Source organism: Globicephala melas, chromosome 12, assembly GCF_963455315.2.
Source record: "Globicephala melas chromosome 12, mGloMel1.2, whole genome shotgun sequence".
Classification (NCBI taxonomy): Eukaryota; Metazoa; Chordata; class Mammalia; order Artiodactyla; family Delphinidae; genus Globicephala; species Globicephala melas.
Window position 1 is genome coordinate 61,359,761 of NC_083325.1, and position 20,190 is coordinate 61,379,950.

The following is a 20,190-nucleotide window of genomic DNA, read 5'->3' on the forward strand; positions in this document are numbered from 1 at the left end:
CTTATCAGACTAATGTTACCATTTTCCTGAAGGTGAATTTATTCCAATATGTTTCTTTTGTCAGTGAAACTAGTCTACTCATTCACCAAAACCAGTGGAATTTTTTTTTAAGTTTATTTTATTTTTTGTTTAGAGGAATAGGTGGATATGTTTTTATTTTTAAATGTTTATTTATTTTTTAATAGGAACAAACTACTTATATTGTCTTTATTCAGAAAGAAAAAGTGAATTACAACACTCAAGGATATCCTTTTCTGCAATACAGTTGACCCTTGAACTAATCAGGGGTTAGGGGCACCGACCCTCTGCTCAGACAAAAAATCAAAACCAGTGGAATTTTTAGGTCAAAGAATATGCGGTTTTAAACAACAGTCTTTTCAAATTGTCCTACATAAACGTTACCCAGTAACAGCATAAGTGGCCATTTCTCCAAACCTCCAACTTATGATGCATATTATTAATCTTCTCATATATACTGATCTGATAGGCAGATAAGGTTTTGATCTATTGACTGTTTGTATTCTTTTGTGTGTTGCCTATTATATCACATTTGAGTTGTTTTTCCTATTTATTTATGAGGGTGCACATACTTCTTATGTCCTAGTACTATATTCTACTGTAATCATTTGCTTAAATCTCTCCTTAGAAAAAAGTGCAGCCTTCCCAAAGGCTCATTCACATTGTTTCCCCAGCACCTCACCTAATTTTTCACTTAATGCATGTTTGTTAAATTGAAACTTCACTATAAAGGAGATGGAATCCCAGAGGATTTGTGGTATTTGAATGATTCTTCTTCTGTCAGAGATTTCTTTTCTTGGCTAGTCTTCTGTTTATATCAAATAGATTCACAGGTCACTGAATTCCAGTGGCAGCTCACATGAGTAGAAGAACAAGTTGAAGTGCATCAGTTATCTTTAAATTAGTAATTTAAAAAATTAAAGTAATTTAGTAGTGGTTGTCATCTGGAGTTATCTGAAGTTGTAAAGACATTAGTATTTACCTGCCTAACATCATACCTTACTTAGTAAGCTTATAAGGATGAAAATAGACGTACTTCCTCCTTTAGAATCCAATGTTTGTAAATTAAAGTCATGTGTAAGACTTCTTATTTGAAGTCTAGGATTGAAAAGATGGGAATGTATAGTATCTTTTCTGTTGTCCATATCACATTGAACTTTCAAGAGAGAGTTCTAGTGTGTTGCTCTCACCACCAGCAGAAATGTATAATTCCTTCAATCTAACCTGAAGTTTATTCTGAAAACTTCTGGGGTATTAGCAGTCAGTGACTCCACTGTAAAAAGAATCATATTATCCTAATTTATTGCTTTTGGGGGTTGGAGAGAGAACTGCTTCAGGATGAGGAGGAGCTAGGGCTTGAATGATAGATGCTCTTTCTTGTATATAATTTTCTTTCACAGATGCATTGCTCCATCTGTCTTTATGACTCATGTAGCTCATGTTCTGACTAATAGTCAATCTATTTTGTTTCTCTTTTACGTGCAAAAATGCCCCAGTAATATTTTTTCATTTAATCTTGACCAAAGCTGACTTTAAGGTAAGAGAAATTTATTTTTGTTTAGACAGCTACTATTAGGTTATTCTGAAGTTGTTCTAATTTATGCTAGCAATAAGCCTGGAAGGAATTGTTCTGGCACAACTATCTGAATTTGGTGCTTTTTAAAATAATAAGGACCTGGCTTTTTGTTGTTGTTGTGCCTTCTTTTCAACTTGGAATTTTAAAATTTCACGTTTGCTAAGATGATTTAGCCCAGGGATTGGCAAAGCAAATTACTGCCTGAGGGCCAAATCAACCCTCTCTGTTTTATAAATAAAGTTTTATTGGAACACAGCTATGTCATTTCATTTACATGTGCTCTGTGACTGCTTTGGTGTTACAAGGACAGAGTTGAATAGTTGTGACAGAGACTGTGTGGGCTGCAAATCTAAAATATCTACTATCTAGCCCTTTATAGAAAAGTTTGCCAACCCCTGATTTAGACTAAAATTTGATAAAATTAAAAATTAGAAGAAAAAAGATGTAAACTCCATTTAAGCGAGTTTGTGTAGATAAAGAAATCACTATATTGTGACTGAAATTTATTATAAAACGTAGCCTTGTTTTATCCTAAGAGTGTGTTGAGTTACACCTTTGCTCAGGGCCCCGCCAGCAGCCTGAGTTGTGCCCGCAGATGGTGACCATCCATCTCCAAGTCACGTGCCGCAGGCACTCCACCTAGCAACAGCCCTTTGTGCTGTGTGTGTCAGATGCCCAGTACGCTGGGTGAAGAGAGTCAGCAGGTAGCCCAGTTGTCCCCAGATTGGGGGCAAATGAAAAAAAAAAAAATGTTGGCAGTGCTCCAGGCACATTGTGTTTATACACAGTGATAAAAGGTAGTTTAAAGAAGGCAGAGGAGGGCTTCCCGGGTGGCGCAGTGGTTGAGAGTCCGCCTGCTGATGCGGGGGACGCGGGTTTGTGCCCTGGTCCGGGAGGATCCCACATGCCGCGGAGCGGCTGGGCCCGTGAGCCATGGCTGCTGAGCCTGCGCGTCTGGAGCCTGTGCTCCGCAACGGGAGAGGCCACAGCAGTGAGTGGTCCGCGTACCGCAAAAAAAAAAAAAAAAAAAAAAAAGGCAGAGGAGAAGGGGGAAAAGGGCTGTGTCCTCCCCTTTTCTAAGTAGTGGTAGTTGAGAGGATAAAGTCTGCCCTGTATACATACTTGAATGTAAATACTAACACATTTTCAACAATAATTTGTTGGTGATCTTTGATAGTATTTCTTTGCATTTATTTATTTCAAAGAATATTCCTAAAAATTAGTGTTAGGCATAAAATGGAAAGTCATTGTAGGGTGGAGAGAAACTTAGTCGTGTCATGTTTATTGTTTTAATAATTCATATCTATGAATTACGAATTATTTTAGATGTGGAACAAATTTGTGTTTTGAAAGGTAGTATTGCCTAGAGAAATATGCTGTCACCAGTTTTTGATATCTTACCATTATCCACTATTCATTTTCCACAATGGTTTTTTGGTGTTAGACTGGTAATAGTGAGCTTTTATGACTCAGCAGTTACTGTAATAAAAATCAGGAGTCTATCTTTTTTTAAAAATTTATTATTTATTTACAATTTTTTAAAATTTATTTATTTATTTTTGGCTGCACTGGGTTTTTGTTGCTGCGTGCGGACTTTCTCTAGTTGCGGCGAGTGGGGGCTACTCTTCGTTGCGGTGTGCGGGCTTCTCACTGTGGTGGCTTCTCTTGTTGCGGAGCACCGGCTCTAAGCACGCGGGCTTCAGTAGTTGTGGCACGTGGGCTCAGTAGTAGTGGCTCGCGGGCTCTAGATCACAGGCTCAGTAGTTGTGGCACATGGGCTTAGTTGCTCTGTGGCATGTGGGATCTTCCCGGACCAGGGCTCGAACCCATGTCCCCTGCATTGACAGGCAGATTCTTTGTGTTTTTTTTTTTTTTTTTGGCGGTACACGGACCTCTCACTGTTGTGGCCTCTCCCATTGCGGAGCACAGGCTCCGGACGCGCAGGCTCAGCAGCCATGGCTCGCGGGCCTAGCCGCTCCGCGGCATGTGGGATCTTCCCGGACTGGGGCACGAACCCACGTCCCCTGCATCGGCAGGCAGACTCTCAACCACTCCACCACCGGGGAAGGCCCGGCAGGCGGATTCTTAACCACTGCACCACCAAGGAAGCCCAGGAGTCTGTTATTGACTCCTTCATGTCTTGGAAAGGTTTGTTAATTATTTGTTAGTATAATACAAATTCACGTAAAAACCATAATATGCCAGGAAATTGTGATCTTATTATATATTTAGAATATCTGTAAGTATCAGAAAAGAGTTTATAAAACTGACAGGGTTAATTATTTTACTCTAGTTTTAGTAGCTTTGAAAATGTTTGCCAATAGTTAATTACCATTTTAAGATTAAATTACATAAAAATTTTAAAAGATCTTCAGATACAAAAAACTAAATTGATGCCAGTCCATTTAACTCCTAACTTTGAAAATCTTCATTCACATCTTTCTGCTTTGAGATTGAACTTATAAATTAGTAGTTCAATATTTAAGACATGTTCAAATATTTATCTGCTTTGGTGTAACTCATATTTTGTAACTTACTTGGATCTTTTTCAAAAAAATATTTTTTTGGTAGAATTTGCATTTATAACTGATTTATCATTCACATTAAAATTATTTGATTTTGATTTGATTTGATTTGATTTGAAGAAGTGTCAAAACAAGCAAGATCAATTTTTACATCTTAGGTAATAGCTTACTAATTATTTGAATGTTTTTACTTTTTTTTTTACATTTAACTATTGCTTTCAATTCTGTGCTGTTCTCATGTTTTGTATTTTGATTATTTTAAGAGTTTTAACTAAAACATTAACTACTATTCCATAAATTAATATTTGAAATCCTGTCACTCAAACTACTAAAAATGATGTGATGTATAAAGAACAATAATTATGTTTGAATTTTACTTTCTTTTGAACCTCGAGTATAAAGAATATTAATGGAGTGAGAGCATAGATTAGAGTCAGAAATAGATGAAAAAGCATTTCCTAATTGCTTTTCCCAACCTTTTTTTCTGATATTGAGCTTTGATATTGAGATTTTTAAAAGCTTTCCTGGCTAGTTAGAGATCTGTGCCACTGGGATCAGGTGAGGCCTCAGCGTACGAGAAAAGCTAAGACAAGTTTGATAGCAGGAATAGTCTGAATTTCCTGACCTCTGGGTTAGTTTGGCTTTTCCCTGTCTTGGATCCTGTTTTCTGTGAAATTAGTTGAGCTGGTGAATATACTGTGCAGAGAATGAGTTGGTATGGTTAAGGCTCTGGAAAAGAATGAACAAACCACAACTCTGTATCTGATTCCGTGTTGCTTTTCAGTTTAGATGGTATTTTCTAGCTCTTTTCTTTTTATTATTCAGAAAGACCTTGAATTACCTAAAAGTGTTACTTGTTTTCTGTTCAAGCTTTCTGGCTGATTCAGTCTCAGACAGTAGTATCTTTTCCTTGTGTTGTCTTCAGTCCTTTTAACCTAGAGACTATAATCAGGGTGGTTATTTCTCAGTTGCCATTTTATTTTTATGAGGAGAACTTGAAATACTGTTGTTTACTGTTTGGGAGAAAAGCAGAAAGGTATGGTTATTTATGTTTGGGAGTTACGTCCCAAAGGTTGGTCTAGCCTTTTGAAGGGAATATAGCCCAGACATTTTCTGAACATTTATATTTGTTGAACACCCTGCTAAGTGCTTCCCATGGATTATTTCATTTAATCCTCACAACAACCTTATAAAGCAGGTATTATTGTTGCTGCCATTTCATAAATGGGTAAAGAAAAGCTCAGCAGGCCTTAGCTCACAGAACCAGTGTACACTGGAGCGAGGATGTACAGAGTTGTACAGAGGTGGGTGCAGGGAACCCATGGCTCTGAGAGTTCTGTGCAGGTGTATTGTGGATGGGCATGGAGGTCTTGGCTTATTTCTTTGTCTTTCAGATTTTTATAGATTTTTTTTTTCTTCTATATCTTGTTTACACTTGGTTGTTCCTGGTTTCGTCTGAGAAAATTTTCCAGAGAATGACTGATTTTGAGACTTTAATACATACTCACACCAGGGAAGCAAATAGTCGTGAGGCAGTAGTGAGTATTCTCAGTATGAACCATGTGACTGAGGCCCTGAACTCAGTAAACCCCTTCCCCTGTCCTTGCCACGTTACTTTGGCACTTTGTCAGCGGTGAGGGGAACAATAAAGTGAATACTGTAACGCTTAATCATTTTCCTGCTTATAAAAGGGCTCCCATCAAAAACTGCATTCTGCGAAGGGCATTTTACAGAGCTATTAACTCCTTCATAAAGATGCAGTGGATAGATTACAAAATAATTTTAGACTTACAGAATCTTCACAAGCGCTTTGCTTTGAATTTGAACATTTGGAACCTTTACTTCAAATCTAGAAGTGGTGGATTACCTGGAGGCGTGATTGGGCTTTCTGACTTAGTTAATACTGCTGTTATTTTAATTAAACTGTAACAACCCTTTATTGAATGTCCTTTGTTTCATCGAGCATTCATAACCTTGAGACTTAACTTCTGTCAGTGCTTTGATATAGCTCTGGCACTGTCACCTTCAGAAATGTTCAACAAAGAAATGCCTCTCTTCTTCCCTCCATCCCTCCCCTCCCCCACTTACAAAATGTAAGCATAGAGAAAGTCTTCCCTCTGGCCCAGTTAAGTACCATAAGCACCTAATAACACTATATCTGCCCTCAAGCATGTAAATGCAGTGTTCCTAAATGAGGTGATGTTTACTAAAAGTAAATTTAGTCTGCCTCTGAGGTTTTATCTTTTTAAAATTCATTTTGCCTCCAAGAGAGTGTAGTTTTGGAATTTATAGGGCAGTTGTCAAGCAGACTCTGTTGTGTGTTTTGCGGAGCTCTTTTCCTTTTCCTTCCTTGTCTCGCTGGTAGTCTTCATTCTATGATCCTTCTAGTTCATTGACCTTCTTCTACTTGCTACGCTTTTATTATCCCAGGGGTTTTATATTTCTTAGTCACTATACTGTTTTACAAACCATGTCAATAAGATGATTTTATCTTTATTAATCTCATGTTGACTTCTCAGACTAGGTTCTTCAGTGGGCTTTTCCAGAACTCTGCTGTTCACACCTTTGACAAAAAACTTTATATCTCGTCATGTCATCCTTCTTCTGTTCACCCTCAGGTTATTTTTGCCTTTTAGCTCTTTTAAAAAAGTTTCCTGCAAGAAGTCAAGAGGCCTCCCGATACGGTTATCACAGGCTCTAAGACTGGTCTTAGGTGTGTCACAACTTCAGCTTAGCAGACGTTTATAAACGCCTGCTGTGGCACCGGCACTGTGCAGGTCACTGGGATGGAGAGACGAAGACCTAGTCTCTTCTCTTCAAAGTGTACTCATGTCACAGAAGAAAAAGGAAGCCACGGGAGTAGACAGCTCTGAATGTATCATCTCGCTGGGCAGTTCTGTCATTCTAGAGCACTAATATCATAGCTTATGTGATATTTAGTCTTGTACTGTTCTGTGTGCGTGCGTGTGTGTGCGTGCATATGTATGGTTTGGATTTGCCTTCCTAAAAAATCATGTATCTTCTAGGTGGAGTTAACTTGTAGATTCACAGAAGCTACAAATGAGAAGACCTTTAAAAATGACATCATTTAATCATCCATTTCACAGATGAGGAAATGGGCCTCTGCAGGCTTAGGGACTGCTGTCATGTCACACAGTTAGTGGCAAAGCTGGGAGAGAGCCCAGATTTCTGATTTCTAGTCCAACATTTTTCTATCCAAGAAGACTGTTGAAAAATTTTTCTGATTCCAAATACTTTTGACTAAGGTATGATTCCTGGTTTCATTAAAAAAATAAAAACATCTGGAAGTATTTCACTGTTAGGGGAAGTAGTTGCTGAAGCATTTTGCAGTTGAAGCCAGTGACGATCAGTCAAGTGCCTCCTGCCTGCTGAGGCTGGGCTTGTGCTTTGTGGGCATACAAAAGGGGCATCTGTCATTTCTCGCCTTAAAGATTTTGAGATGGGGTTGAGCTTATGAAAAATTAACCAAAACTTTCTTTTTCCTTTCTGTTCTGTTTTTTAGATCTTGTGCCTCATCCCCACGTTAAAAAAAAAAAAAAAAAACCTCTTTCTTTTTTCCAGTTTTATTGAGAAATAAATGCCGTACATTGCTGTGTAAGTTTAAGGTATATAGCGTGAAGGTTTGATTTATAAATATGGTGAAATGGTTACCACAGTAGGATCAGCTAACATCCATCTCATATAGATACAATTAAAAGAAAGAAGAAAGGAGAAAAAAGGTTTTCCTTGTGATGAGAACTCCCAGGATTTACTCTTCTACATCATACGTCAGTGTTAAGTAAAGTCATCATGTTTTACATGACATCACTAGTGCTTACTTATAACTGGAAGTTTATACTGGTTGACCACCTTCCTCCAGTCCCCTCTCCCCACACCCTCCACCTGTGGTAACCACAAGTGTGATCTCTTTTCCTATGAGTTTAGGTTTTTATTTTATTTTTTTAAGATTCCACATATAAGTGAGATCGTACACTATTTGTCTTTGTCTGACTCACTTCACTTAGCATAATGCCTTCAAGGTCCATCTGTGTGGCAAATTAAACTTTTATCTTTTCATTTAGTACTGTTAGAAAAACATATATTGATATCTAATTATGTGCCGGGCATGGGTGTTACGGATGCAGAGTAAATCTCAGCCTCCAGGGACATGCAGCCTGTGGGCTGGGGATCTGATGACAGACCATCCAATGCACATGCAGTGATTCTCAACCAGGCCAGTTCTGTCCCCCAGGAGACATTAGGGAATGTCCGGAAATGTTTGTCACTGTCACTACTTGGCGGGGGGTGGGGGGCTGGCATCCAGCTGAGTAGAGGCCAGAGATGCCATTCAACATCCTACAGTTCACAGGACCGCTCCCACATCAAAGGATTATGTATCTGTAATTCAATGTCAGTAGTGTCAAGGTTGAGAAACCTGGGGATAGGGTAATTATTGCTGTATTCAAAACAGCTACCACGTTTTTGGTGCTTTCTGTGCCTGGTACTGTCCTGTGGTAGCGGTGTGTGTACATTACTATCACCCCTAGTTTGGTTGAGGGGTCTGAATTGAACCCTGAGGACAAGCAGAGGAAGGAGGGGACAGGCATACTGAGCAGAGGGGGTGGTGTGGGCAACCACCTGGAGGTGACAGGGCACCTGGGGAACCGCAGGTTGTTCATTATGGCTAGAGGTTGAGGGAGGAGGTAAGTCAAGAAGAAGAGGGTGTGGGGTAACAAAGTAGAAGCCAGAAGATGGAGGGCTTTGTACTGTATGCCTCGCTATGGCATTTGGACCTTATTTAAAGGCTGTAGGAAACCAAGGAGAGGTTTTGAGTGGCTTGTTACATATTCAGATTTGTCTCTTGGAAGGGTAACTTCAGAGTTTCAAGGAGAAAGTAATCGGAAGGAGACAACTAGAGATAAGGAATTGATTTGGAGGCTGTTGCTGTCATCAGGAAAGAATTGAGCCAAGGAAGTGACAGCAATGGGAAAATAGTTGTATTTCAGAGATATTAAGGTAGTTGAATCTATCGGCTGGGGCTCTGGAGAAGGGAGGGGCCAGGGTTGGGTCATTGATTTCTGCCTTGGGGTGGCGTAGATAGAACATGTGTACCCCTTCCGCAAAGTGAGGTATGCAAATCTCTTCAGCAGTAACTGCATCTAGCACAGTATCTTCGGGGGATGTCTGTCCTTCCCATCAGCTCTGGATGATGTAGCCCCTCATGGTACAAGGAGCAAGCCTCCCATTCCAGCACATCCAGCACATGAAGAAGGAGAGAGAACAGGGCCGCTGTAATGAAACCTTCTTATTGGAAGGAGGGGAGAATGGAAATACTCAGTAGCTACTGTTTCACATCCTGCTGCAGCAGAATAACAGGACCCCTGCTCCCTGGCCGCAGGGTGAACTCCTTGGTTGGCCAGTTTGGCTGCTTTTGGTTTTGTTCTGAGAGGATCTCTTGTCCATTGTCCTTTGTAGCTCATCTGGGAGTGTGTATAATTCATGTTTCAGCTCAGATGTCACCTCCTAGGAGAACTTTTCTCTGACCTCCCAGTATAAAGTAGGCATCCAGTTTTTAATTGTTGTAGCTATCGGCAGGAGGTGCATTATCTGCAATTATCTAGTTCCTTTACTTGTTTTATTTTTTCTGCTCCTCTTAGGCTGGAATGTCAGGTCATGAGGATGGGAGGGGCCTTGGCAGATGTGTTCACTTTGAATCCTTAATACCTGGAATAATATGTGGCTCAGTATATTTTTTGAAAGAATGAATAAATGAAGGAGAGAGGTATAGAATGCTGAAGGAGAAACAGGCTTTAAATTAAAAAAAATTGCTGGGGGAGAGGAAGATGAATTCAGTCTTGGATATGATGCGTTTTTGGAATGTTTAAGTACAAGTGTCCAACAGACCACTAAACGTACAAGTCCGAAGCTCAGGAGGGAAATTAAAATAAAGGTATAGCCAGTGTTTCTTGAGCCCTTCCTTTGTGCCAGGCTCTGTTCCAAGCACTTGATTGCTCTTAGTAAAGTGGAGCTGTAGATCTACAGAGGCAGAAGTCGAAGTGGGAGAAGTCAGAGTGCATGAGAAAAAAAATAGGGACACAATCCCTGGGAAACACCCGTATATAAGAGGTGAGCAAAGAAAGAGGCACTTCTCCGAAGAAGCAGCCCAGAGGCAGGGGGGACTCTGGGAGAGTGTGGTGTCTAGGAACCCAGGCAGGCAGGGAGAAGAGCTTACTGGATGTCTGCGAGGGATCTGAAAGGTGTCCGCAGACCTTGGCATCAAAGAAATGACGCTGGGCAGCGCTGTTTCTGGAAACCCTGGCGAAAGAGAGGTTGAGTGTTTCAGAATTTAAAGTCGGCAATGTGGGAAAGAGCTAGCAGAGAGGAAGAGTTTGAACATGGAGTAAAGGGAGAAAATTGTTAGTGATTTCTGGGGAGGTGGCAGCTGGAGCATTGGGGGTGGAACGTTCTCAGCGGTACCTCATAGTTGGTTTCTTTGTGCTTCGCCTGAATGTTCTGATTTTTCTTGTTCTGTCATTTTCCCAGTTGAACCTTGTTGGCTGCTGTGTTGCTTGCCTGGTCAGGATACAGTGGGGCCTGACTGGCCACAGCTACTGACTCAGCTGTCATCAGCCGCAAGGGCAAAGGTTCTACTGGGAGTTCCTTTACTTCTTTCGTTTTGTATGTTCCTAAGTTACTGTGGCTTCACATGATTGCATTTTCATTTATTTCCACTAAGCCTGGTTGCATGAAAGCCATCTTTCACAAATACTCAGGCTATTGGCAGTTGAAATGGCTCAGTAATGTCCACAACTGGACATTTAATAAAGAAATTTAAATTACAGCTTAAGAATTTAAAAATTTGCATAAACTACTCCCACCCCTACCCGCAAGAGACGGGAATTAGGTTGCCAATTGGGAAAGGTAAAGATGGTGTTTTTAGAATACACTGTTCAAATATGAAGTATACCTTAGCTTTCTGATACATGGATTCTAAAATGCTTCATCTTGCTTGAGATTTTCTGAATTTGTATCTGGCTTTAACATGCCTGTAGAAAATGGAGTGAAGTAATACTGAAAATTCAGTATTTTTCTCTTTGTTGCTTTTGAAAGGAACTACGTTTGATAGACATAATTTTTTTAAAAAAAGAGCTGACTTGTTTATTTGAAAAGAGTTTCCCGTAAGTTTTATTGCAGATGCTGGAGGCTAAGAGGTCCTTTCTTTTGATAATCTCTTTAAAAAATGTGAACAAGTTATATGATAGCATGTGAAAAATCTACAGACATGGTTACCTGTAGGTTTTCTTTTAAAACTAGCCTACTTCATCAAAAGAAGAGTTATGCTGCTAGCAAAGTACAGCATGTTTAGTGGAGCTGTCTTGACCTGGACCACACTTTGAGAATCACTGGGCTACACTATGCCTTTCTTGAGAGCAGAAACCATTGCCTTCGTTTCCTTTTTTCTGTTCATTAGGGCCTGGTAAAATACTCTTTATATTGACTCCTCAAATGTATTTACTGATTCAACGCACCCCTATAAAATTACAGGGGGAGGAAGCATCCTGTGAATCAGGACTGAACTTCCTTTTCAGAATGCCTTTCCCCTTAATTAGTCATGCTGTAAGAGGATCCATCGAAGTCCTTTGACTCAGCAGCCCCAGAGGTGCCACTGGACTCTTTTTGACTGTCTGATGACATTGTAGGCTGGTTACAAATCAAGATGAGTAGTGTAGGAAAACAATATTCCCTTTTCAGTACAACGAATTCTAGTAAGTCTTGGAGGTTGCTGGGAGAAAAAAGCTAGAATTGTTTCCTAGAAACAGAATGGAAAAGTCTGCAGAAGTCTTAGGGGGCCTCGCTGGCACATGGGATCCACTCTGCTCTCCAGGAAGCATATGTGCTCTTCCAGTTCGAATTTTCTGCCCCAAGGCAATGGCAGGTGTCCTCAAGAGTGAGTGGGAAGCAATAATCAGCTCTCCGAGTAACAGCATTTTCATTTGCCAAATGTTATGTTAATGTTCTCCGAACTTATGGTAGAAATATGCAAACTTAGACTGAAAATATGCATACTGTCAGTATTAAGTTTTCAGACTTTTGAAAAAATGTAGGTAAACAATATCAAAAGGTATCTTTAAAGTTATGTGGTAAATTTTGCATAAAACAAATATGTGTACAACTTATAGTGTTTATATTGGAGCACGTTTATCAGCTACGTCAGGAAAAACTTCATATACAGTTGCATGAAAGTAGTTGCTTTTGCATTTGACTTGCAAAGAAATGGAAGCAAAAGCATTTTAAAACAGCATGATTTTGTCTGCTTTATCTGAATGAGTTAGTGGCATTTTCTAACTGCTTGCCTCTTGGGTACATACGTCATCATGGTACATTCTTACTAATAGTCTTTGAACTTCTTTCTCTGTCCTTTTCTTCTGGGCCGTATATCGCTGCCTTTAGCGCTTCAGCATGGAAGGGATCTCAAATGTCATTCAGAATGGCCTCCGCCACACCTTTGGAAATTCAGGTGGAGAGAAACAGGTGCTCGGTTATTCTTATTTTCCTCATTCTCTGTTTTTTCATTCTCTGTGTAAGTGAAGGTCCTGAAAGCTGGCAGTCTTACTAATCTACTAAGACTATTGCTTAAAGAAATGAAAGTTCATTATATTTATAGCCTTGATAATGCATAGAATTTCCCTTTAGGAAAAAGCATTTTTCAAATTAGACAGTAGATTCAGTGTATTCTTTTTTTTTTTTTTTTTTGCGGAACGCGGGCCTCTCACTGTTGTGGCCTCTCCCGTTGCGGAGCACAGGCTCCGGACGCGCAGGCTCAGCGGCCATGGCTCACGGGCCCAGCCGCTCCACGGCATGTGGGATCTTCCCAGACCAGGGCACAAACGTGTGTCCCCTGCATCGGCAGGCGGACTCTCAACCACTGCACCACCAGGGAAGCCCCAGTGTATTCTTAATACACGTTTTAGAACTCTATTTTTCACTTTTACCTTTAAACAAATAGCTGTTAAAATATTGACTTAATGAATTGCATGTGTAGAATATATAGCTGTGAAAATAACTAAACTAGAATATGCTACTGTAATTCTAAAAGTTTAAGAAACAAGATCTCATTTGGGGGGAAAGAAAGCCAGATGTTGGTATCTTTTAGACTACAGTTCTAGGTCAAAATGTTTATAGAGTATACCTTACCTACTTTTAAATGAAATTCATGTGCTTTTAAGGTGTATCATGTGGTCAGTCAACTCAGTTGTCTGCTGAATGAGGCATGAAACATTATTTATACCAAATTATACATGGATATAAATATACAGTCAGATGTATAGCAGTTTGCTTTTTATTAGCATTTTTTGATATAATGACTTAAGGAATGTCAAGAGCATGGGAAACACATCTACATTGAATGTGCTTAGAATTTTCACAATTGAAACCTTCACTTTAAAAAGAAAACTCTTCAATTTAGTTCTTAAGTGAAGAGTGAGAAAGTGTGCAGAGTGTAGCTAGTAGGCAGTTTATGAGAATAAGCCATCTGAGTCTAGGCTTTTACTGTAGGTAGCTCTGTATCACTCAAGAAGGGAAATAATCGACATTAATCCTTCACACTGACATTTGCAGCTCATAATGGGCTCCATTAAGGGATGGTTGAATTTTTTTTTTTTTTTATTTTGCCTCTCACCTCTCTCAAACCCACAAGATGGCAGAATAACTTCCAAACTGACCCAACATGTGGGAGTGGGGCAGGAAGGCCTGAAAGTGTGGCTAGACAGCATGCATGCCAAGGTGCGGCGTCCTGGTGCTTCTACAAGTTGCCCGACATGCATGCTATTAGCGAGGCCCCAGGAGGGCGTGTTTTGGCTTCTTGTGTATTCTTTACAAAGAAACATGTTTGGTTATACAACTGGGCATCATCTTGGAGAGGCCTACACCATAAAGATGGTGGAAACTAAGTTTCTTAAAGATTGAAACAATTCATTGTAATCAGTTATTTTTAAGCAATTCTATTTTGTTTTTTGATTATGAGTGGGATAAAATTACTCAAAGAGGATTAGGAATAGAGCTGAGATTCAGGACTGGGGCTAAATAATAGGTGGGTCTGGAGAGATTCCAAGTAAAAAAAACTAGTAGGGCTTCCCTGGTGGCGCAGTGGTTGAGAGTCCGCCTGCCGATGCAGGGGACACGGGTTGGTGCCCCGGTCCGGGAAGATCCCACATGCCGTGGAGCGGCTGGGCCCGTGAGCCATGGCCGCTGAGCCTGCGCGTCCGGAGCCTGTGCTCCGCAACGGGAGAGGCCACAACAGTGAGAGGCCTGTGTACCGCAAAAAAACAAAAATCTAGTAGATCTCTATATAAGCACATGCAAAGTACGTTGAGCTATACATTTTTTGGTGGCGTGGTCAGAATAGGAGAATCTGGACAACAATTTTTAGATTATGCTTTCAAGGGACGTAGTTATAGGACATAACTGATACTTGTGAGCCTTTACAGTAGTGAACTAGGCAGTTTGTCTCAATATCAGACATGAATTTTCATTATTCATTAGGCCATTATCTCCCTTCACTTTTTTCTTTTCCTTTAATACCTTTAAGCATTTATAACTACTTACACAATAATTTAAAATAATAGTAATACATCTTTAAAATTATTTGGGTAAGTGTTTCTTTTTTAGCTTCTGGAGAAAGCTGGTATTCATTTTTAAAGTTGTCAAGTTATCCATGTGACTGTTTTGTTCAACCAGAAAAAAATGGTCTAAAACAGAATCATTTGACTGTTGGGAACTATTTTGTTATGCAGAATGGTTATGTTTTTAGTTTAAATTACCATTTCAAAAATGTGTTGAAGTATTCAAGGAGAATGTTAGATAAGACTTCATTTTAAAAATGAACAAATTGGACGCATCACCCTCAGACTTACTCCTGTGAAATTTTCAATAATTAAAAGACAGAAAAGTTGATATTTATGTAAACAGGTGGGCAAAAAAAATGAGTTCCAGCTGAGATAGTAAGATAGCTGTGTTCATCACTAAAGTGGCTCATGTTTCTCATGTTATAAAACGAACCTTCTAGTAACTATATCAAATTTTTGCAGAGAACGTAATTCAGATTTAAGTGACACTTTTTTTTTTAACTTGGCAGTACTTGACAACAGTCATTCCTTATGAGAAAAAAAATGGACCACCATCTATTGAAGATCTTCAAATATTAACAAAAAGTAAGCAAAGACAAAATTAAACTGTTACCTTGTTTACTTTTGCTGATTCTAAACACTGATTTTAGTTGGCTGGTTTTGTTTCTGTTATTGTTTTATTTTGTCAATTTAGGATAGTAAATGATGGATGTCATCATTTATTCTTTTGAGAATGAAACCATAAATGGTTGTGACAAACACAGCACTCAATCTAGAGTTGATTTGTATTTTTCCTGTTTTTCTTATCTTTTGAAACATTTACAAGCTGAACTTTTGGAGGAAAAATGTAACAATTTCCCATCACCTCTTGTATATTTAAGAATATATCCATTTATCAATTAATAAGGTGCTTCATGGATCTTACATTAGTATGACTGTCAGAAACTCAGTAGGAAAGATTTAGAAATGCAGCCTAAAACACTCTCCTTTCTTAGGATTGTGGAAACCAAGGTAGGTAGTTACAGGTAGAAAATAAATTGATAGTAATATTTTAAGAATATTTATTCACTCAGCAAATATTTAATGAAGGCCTACTCTGTGCCAGGCCATGTTCTGAGCACTTGGGATACTTCAGTTCACAAAGCAGACAAAAATACTCCACCGTCAATGGGCTTGCATTTTAAAATAATTTGTTAGACTTAAGAGACATTCAATATAATGTATATTTATGATGGCCATAAATGAGCCCTGAATTCTGGTTCTGTCCGTTACTTATAGGGATATTCTTGGAAGTCACTTACACTCTCTCAGTCACAGTGAAAACTGAGGATTAAAATATTTGCTCTCTTTACCTCATAGTAAATAAATTAATGTATGTGTGATTTGGGATAAGTCAATCACTTGGCCTTGTTTTTCTTGAAGGGATTGAATTTGCTGATCTGTTAGGTTCTTTCTATTTATAAATATTTGTGATAACTGTGAATTAAAGAGGGAGCCGAACGAGAGAGCATCACATGAGTGGATATTAATGATGATATTGATTTTGGAAATTGAGGTGATCGAGGCATGGGTGGCGGGAGCACGAGGAAAGAAATGTCTTATTTGCAAGCAGCCTGCCTGCTAACCTGAAGCTTTTATTCTTTCGTTTGAACAGTACTTTTCAGAACATTTCATACTTATGTGATGCCAGCCTGTATAAAATAATTAAGAGATTAACTGGGTGGCTAGCCCTCTACTTTTCAGGAAGAATGAGTGTCCAAGATCACACAGGAGAATGGTTCATTACAGGGCTGTGTCTCGTAATTTCCAGTCCACCACACTTTTTAATAATGCTGGATTTTAATAGTGCTGGTTTTTGGTACGTGATTTTATGTAGAACTGAAAACAAATCTAAAATATGATTGGAAGCAGAAATACTGAACATTAAGTATTTCTCTAAGTAGAGAGCACAGATATTGCCTAGAAGCCAGGAATTACTGAGGGATCTCAGCTTCTCAGATCAAGGACAAACACATACTTAGCCAAACCAAAGTTGTCATAATTCCCACATCAGAATGTCCTAGGCCGATCCTTAGATGATGTCTTTATAGACTGACACAACTTGGAATTTGGGGTGAGTGAATGTATGTAGGGTATGTGAATGAGTGTCCAAGTTAATGTACTACATGAAGACAGTAGACGGAAGGATGACCTTTACTCTGAAAGTTTAAGAAAAGTGGTTATCTCCTGAAAATTTTGGGGAGAATCTGAGCCTCTGCCGTCCCCACGTATAGAAGTTACTGCAGGGGAAGCCCCGTAGAGACAGGCAGTGTTTAGATATGTATCCTTCTTCATAAAAGCTATTGGAGGTGCAATAATAGTAGTGATAAGAATTAGAATAATATTAGTTGTGCTAATAATGATGGTAATGCTTATGTAGCGTATATTATGTGCCAGGTACTACTTTAAGTCCTTTACACCTGAATTAGTAACTTAATACTCACAACAGCCCTTTGAGACAAGTCTAATGATTATTCCCATTTTACAGATGAGGAACTGGGTGGTTAAGTAACTTGCTCACAGTCCCACTGCTAGGAAGTGGCAGAGCCGGGGTTTAAGCCCAGGAAGACTGACTTGACGGTTACAGTAGGTTGTCTTGTCATACGTCTGGGGGAGAACAGTGAGGCCTTTCCCCAGGATGCCCTGGAGAGTTCGAGTTGGCAGTCACTATGAAGGGCAGTATAGGTGGCCTAGATGTTTTTTAACCACTGTAATAGTAGCTGTGTTTTCTGTTTTGTCTTTGCTTAGAGATCAAATTGTCAAAGACTCTCTTTAGGATGAGGCGAAATCACCCAGGTGCCTTTGGAGTATCAAGAAGTAAGCAGCCCGGCTGGGTGCTTGCTTCATGGGAAGTCTGTTCTTCATTTTGTTTTTTTCTTTAAAAGTTTCCAAGAAGGCTGACTGATGTGCTCCTTGGAGAGTACGGCTAACTCTTCATTTCCCTAAGAGTTCCTCCAGCTCATGAGACCTGCAGCACCAAGGTTCTCCTCTCCAGAGCCCATAGAAGTGCACATTATGGTAACTCACTTGCTAGTATTTATGGTGACAAAACTGGGGCTCTGTGTAATAACCCAGCTCCTGTTTCCTGCCTCCACTGTTTAGAAATTTTAAATCAGGGTAATAGCTCTCAGGTAGCTGCAGTATTCTTACCTGAAAAATGACTTATTCAACTATAACAAATTCTTGAACATTTGCAGTTGTATTCTCTCATCCAGAATAGTCAATTTGCATGAATTGTTGTATCATGTAATTAAGACTAAGGCTACCATGACTGAGGTTATCTGAATTTGAAATTGTGTTTTCTTTCTCCTTTATTTTGCAGTTCTTCGTGCCATGAAAGAGGATAGTGAAAAAGTTCCGAGTTTGTTAACTGATTATATACTGAAAGGTGAGTTTTAGAATAGTGTATGGGCAGTGGTTGGGAAGTTTTGATTGGTCAATAAATGCATTGTCTTGCTAATAGATTAAAAAGTAACTTCCAAATGCGCAACTTTTTTTTTTTTTTTTTTTTTGCGGTACGCGGGCCTCTCACTGTTGTGGCCTCTCCCGTTGCGGAGCACAGGCTCCGGACGCGCAGGCTCAGTGGCCATGGCTCACGGGCCCCGCCGCTCCGCGGCATGTGGGATCTTCCCGGACCGGGGCACGAACCTGTGTCCCCTGCATCGGCAGGCGGACTCTCAACCACTGCGCCACCAGGGAAGCCCAAAATGCGCAACTTTTATTTTGCAGGGTGAGAATAGATAACGTGACGACTTATTTATGCTTCCAATATCATAAAGTATGGTTATTTAAAATTTAATTTTTATTTGAAGTCCTGGGCTGGAAATAATTTCCACAGCTAAATTATAAACATCAAGGAAGGCAACGGAGGGACTTCCCTGGAGGTCCAGTGGTTAAGACTCTGAGCTTCCCCCGCAGGGGGCACAGGTTTGATCATCCCTGGTCGGGGAACTAAGATCCCACATGGCTGCGAGGAGCAGCCAAAAAAAAAAAAAGAAGGCATTGGAGGAAATGTTGTGGAGATATTGCCATAATGATGTGAGTCTAAGGTGTTGACGCTGAGGATTTGAGAAAGGTGGCCTCTGTCCTCTTGGGGACGCTAGAAGAAGGACGGATGAAGGAAGGAACAGTTAGATCAGTTCACAGTCCCAAAGGGAACATGAACGGGGATGGGGTAAGGGGCAGGGAGCGGAGGGAGAAAGAGAAAAAGAATGGACTTTCATAAAGCCAGGGCAGTGAAGAGTGAGCCATACATCTTAGGAGCAAGATCGGCATCTCACAGGATGGGAACAGTGATGAGGCAAAGGAAGATCATTTTGAGACTTTAACGAGATCACCTGCTTTGCTGAGGAAGGAAGAAAATTTGGATGATAGAAGGACTGAAGAACTTATTTAATTATAGGCAAAAATAATACTTTTCAGTGAAATTATTTCTTAAAAAAGTAGCAGTTTTTTAGGTAACATATTTTCAGAGCATCGTAAAATGCATCCTGTAGTGTTTGATCCAATTTTGAGAGCAGTCTGCCTCTGGTCACACTTCTCTTCTTTGGGTTCTCTCTCTTCTCCATCAAGAGTAGCTAGCTGAACCGAAGGTTGGGATTTGTGAGACGTCAGATAACTCAGATGGGACTTTTCTTCAATCATAGCTTCATAAAGGGGGAACCCTTGGTATAGTCATGAGCACAAAGTGAATATTACATGAGTATCACCTGTAAGACCTGACACTAAGCCAGCCATTAGTAGGTTAACAGGAGGGTAGAAAAGACTAAGTTGACATGATCGTTTTTTAAATAAGCTTTTTTTTTCTTTCTGATGGAGAAGAGTTTTCTCTTCCTATTACATTCTGAATTAAAAACAAAACAAAAGGGTTTCCCTGGTGGCGCAGTGGTTGAGAGTCTGCCTGCCGATGCAGGGGACACAGGTTCGTGCCCCGGTCTGGGAGGATCCCACATGCCGCGGAGCGGCTGGGCCCGTGAGCCATGGCCACTGAGCCTGCGCGTCCGGAGCCTGTGCTCCGCAACGGGAGAGGCCACAGCAGTGAGAGGCCCGCGTACCGCAAAACAAAACAGAAAAGTCTGACATCTTTGTTTGCTTTTGTGTTGTGCTAGCATTGGTATGAAAGCTGGATTGTTCTGAGGTTTGTTCTTCATAGATGTGAATCAGGAATGAGATGCACATAAAGAACATGTCTTAATTTTCAATTATAGTGGGTCTCTAGGGCACTGCCATGAGGGCCAGAGACAGAATGAGCTTCTGAAGCATTCTCTAGCTATTTTATCATCAGACTGCATGGGAGAATTTTATGACCTAGAGAGCAGTGTTCGGGGCGGGGGGGGGGGGGATGTGGGCGTGTGATTTTTTTTTTTTTTTTTTAACATCTTTATTGGAGTATAATTGCTTTACAATG

The 20,190-nt window shown here is 40.0% G+C and overlaps 1 protein-coding gene across 4 annotated transcripts in view; it reads left to right on the forward strand.

The window, feature by feature from the left end:
• The window catches only part of FEZ2 (fasciculation and elongation protein zeta 2), a 50,578-nt gene that overhangs the window by 20,208 nt on the left and 10,180 nt on the right, over positions 1 to 20,190 (forward strand). For 3 of the 4 annotated variants that reach the window (XR_009566070.1, XR_009566071.1, XM_060309071.1), the window contains exons 6-8: positions 12,571 to 12,651; positions 15,254 to 15,329; positions 18,106 to 18,171. Coding sequence is in view for 1 of the 4 variants with exons in the window: in XM_060309071.1 (XP_060165054.1) it covers positions 12,571 to 12,651; positions 15,254 to 15,329; positions 18,106 to 18,171 (223 nt within the window). In the remaining 3 variants the exon portion in view is untranslated. The remainder of the gene's footprint in view (positions 1 to 12,570; positions 12,652 to 15,253; positions 15,330 to 18,105; positions 18,172 to 20,190) is intronic. The other variant, XR_009566072.1, reaches the window with a different exon arrangement.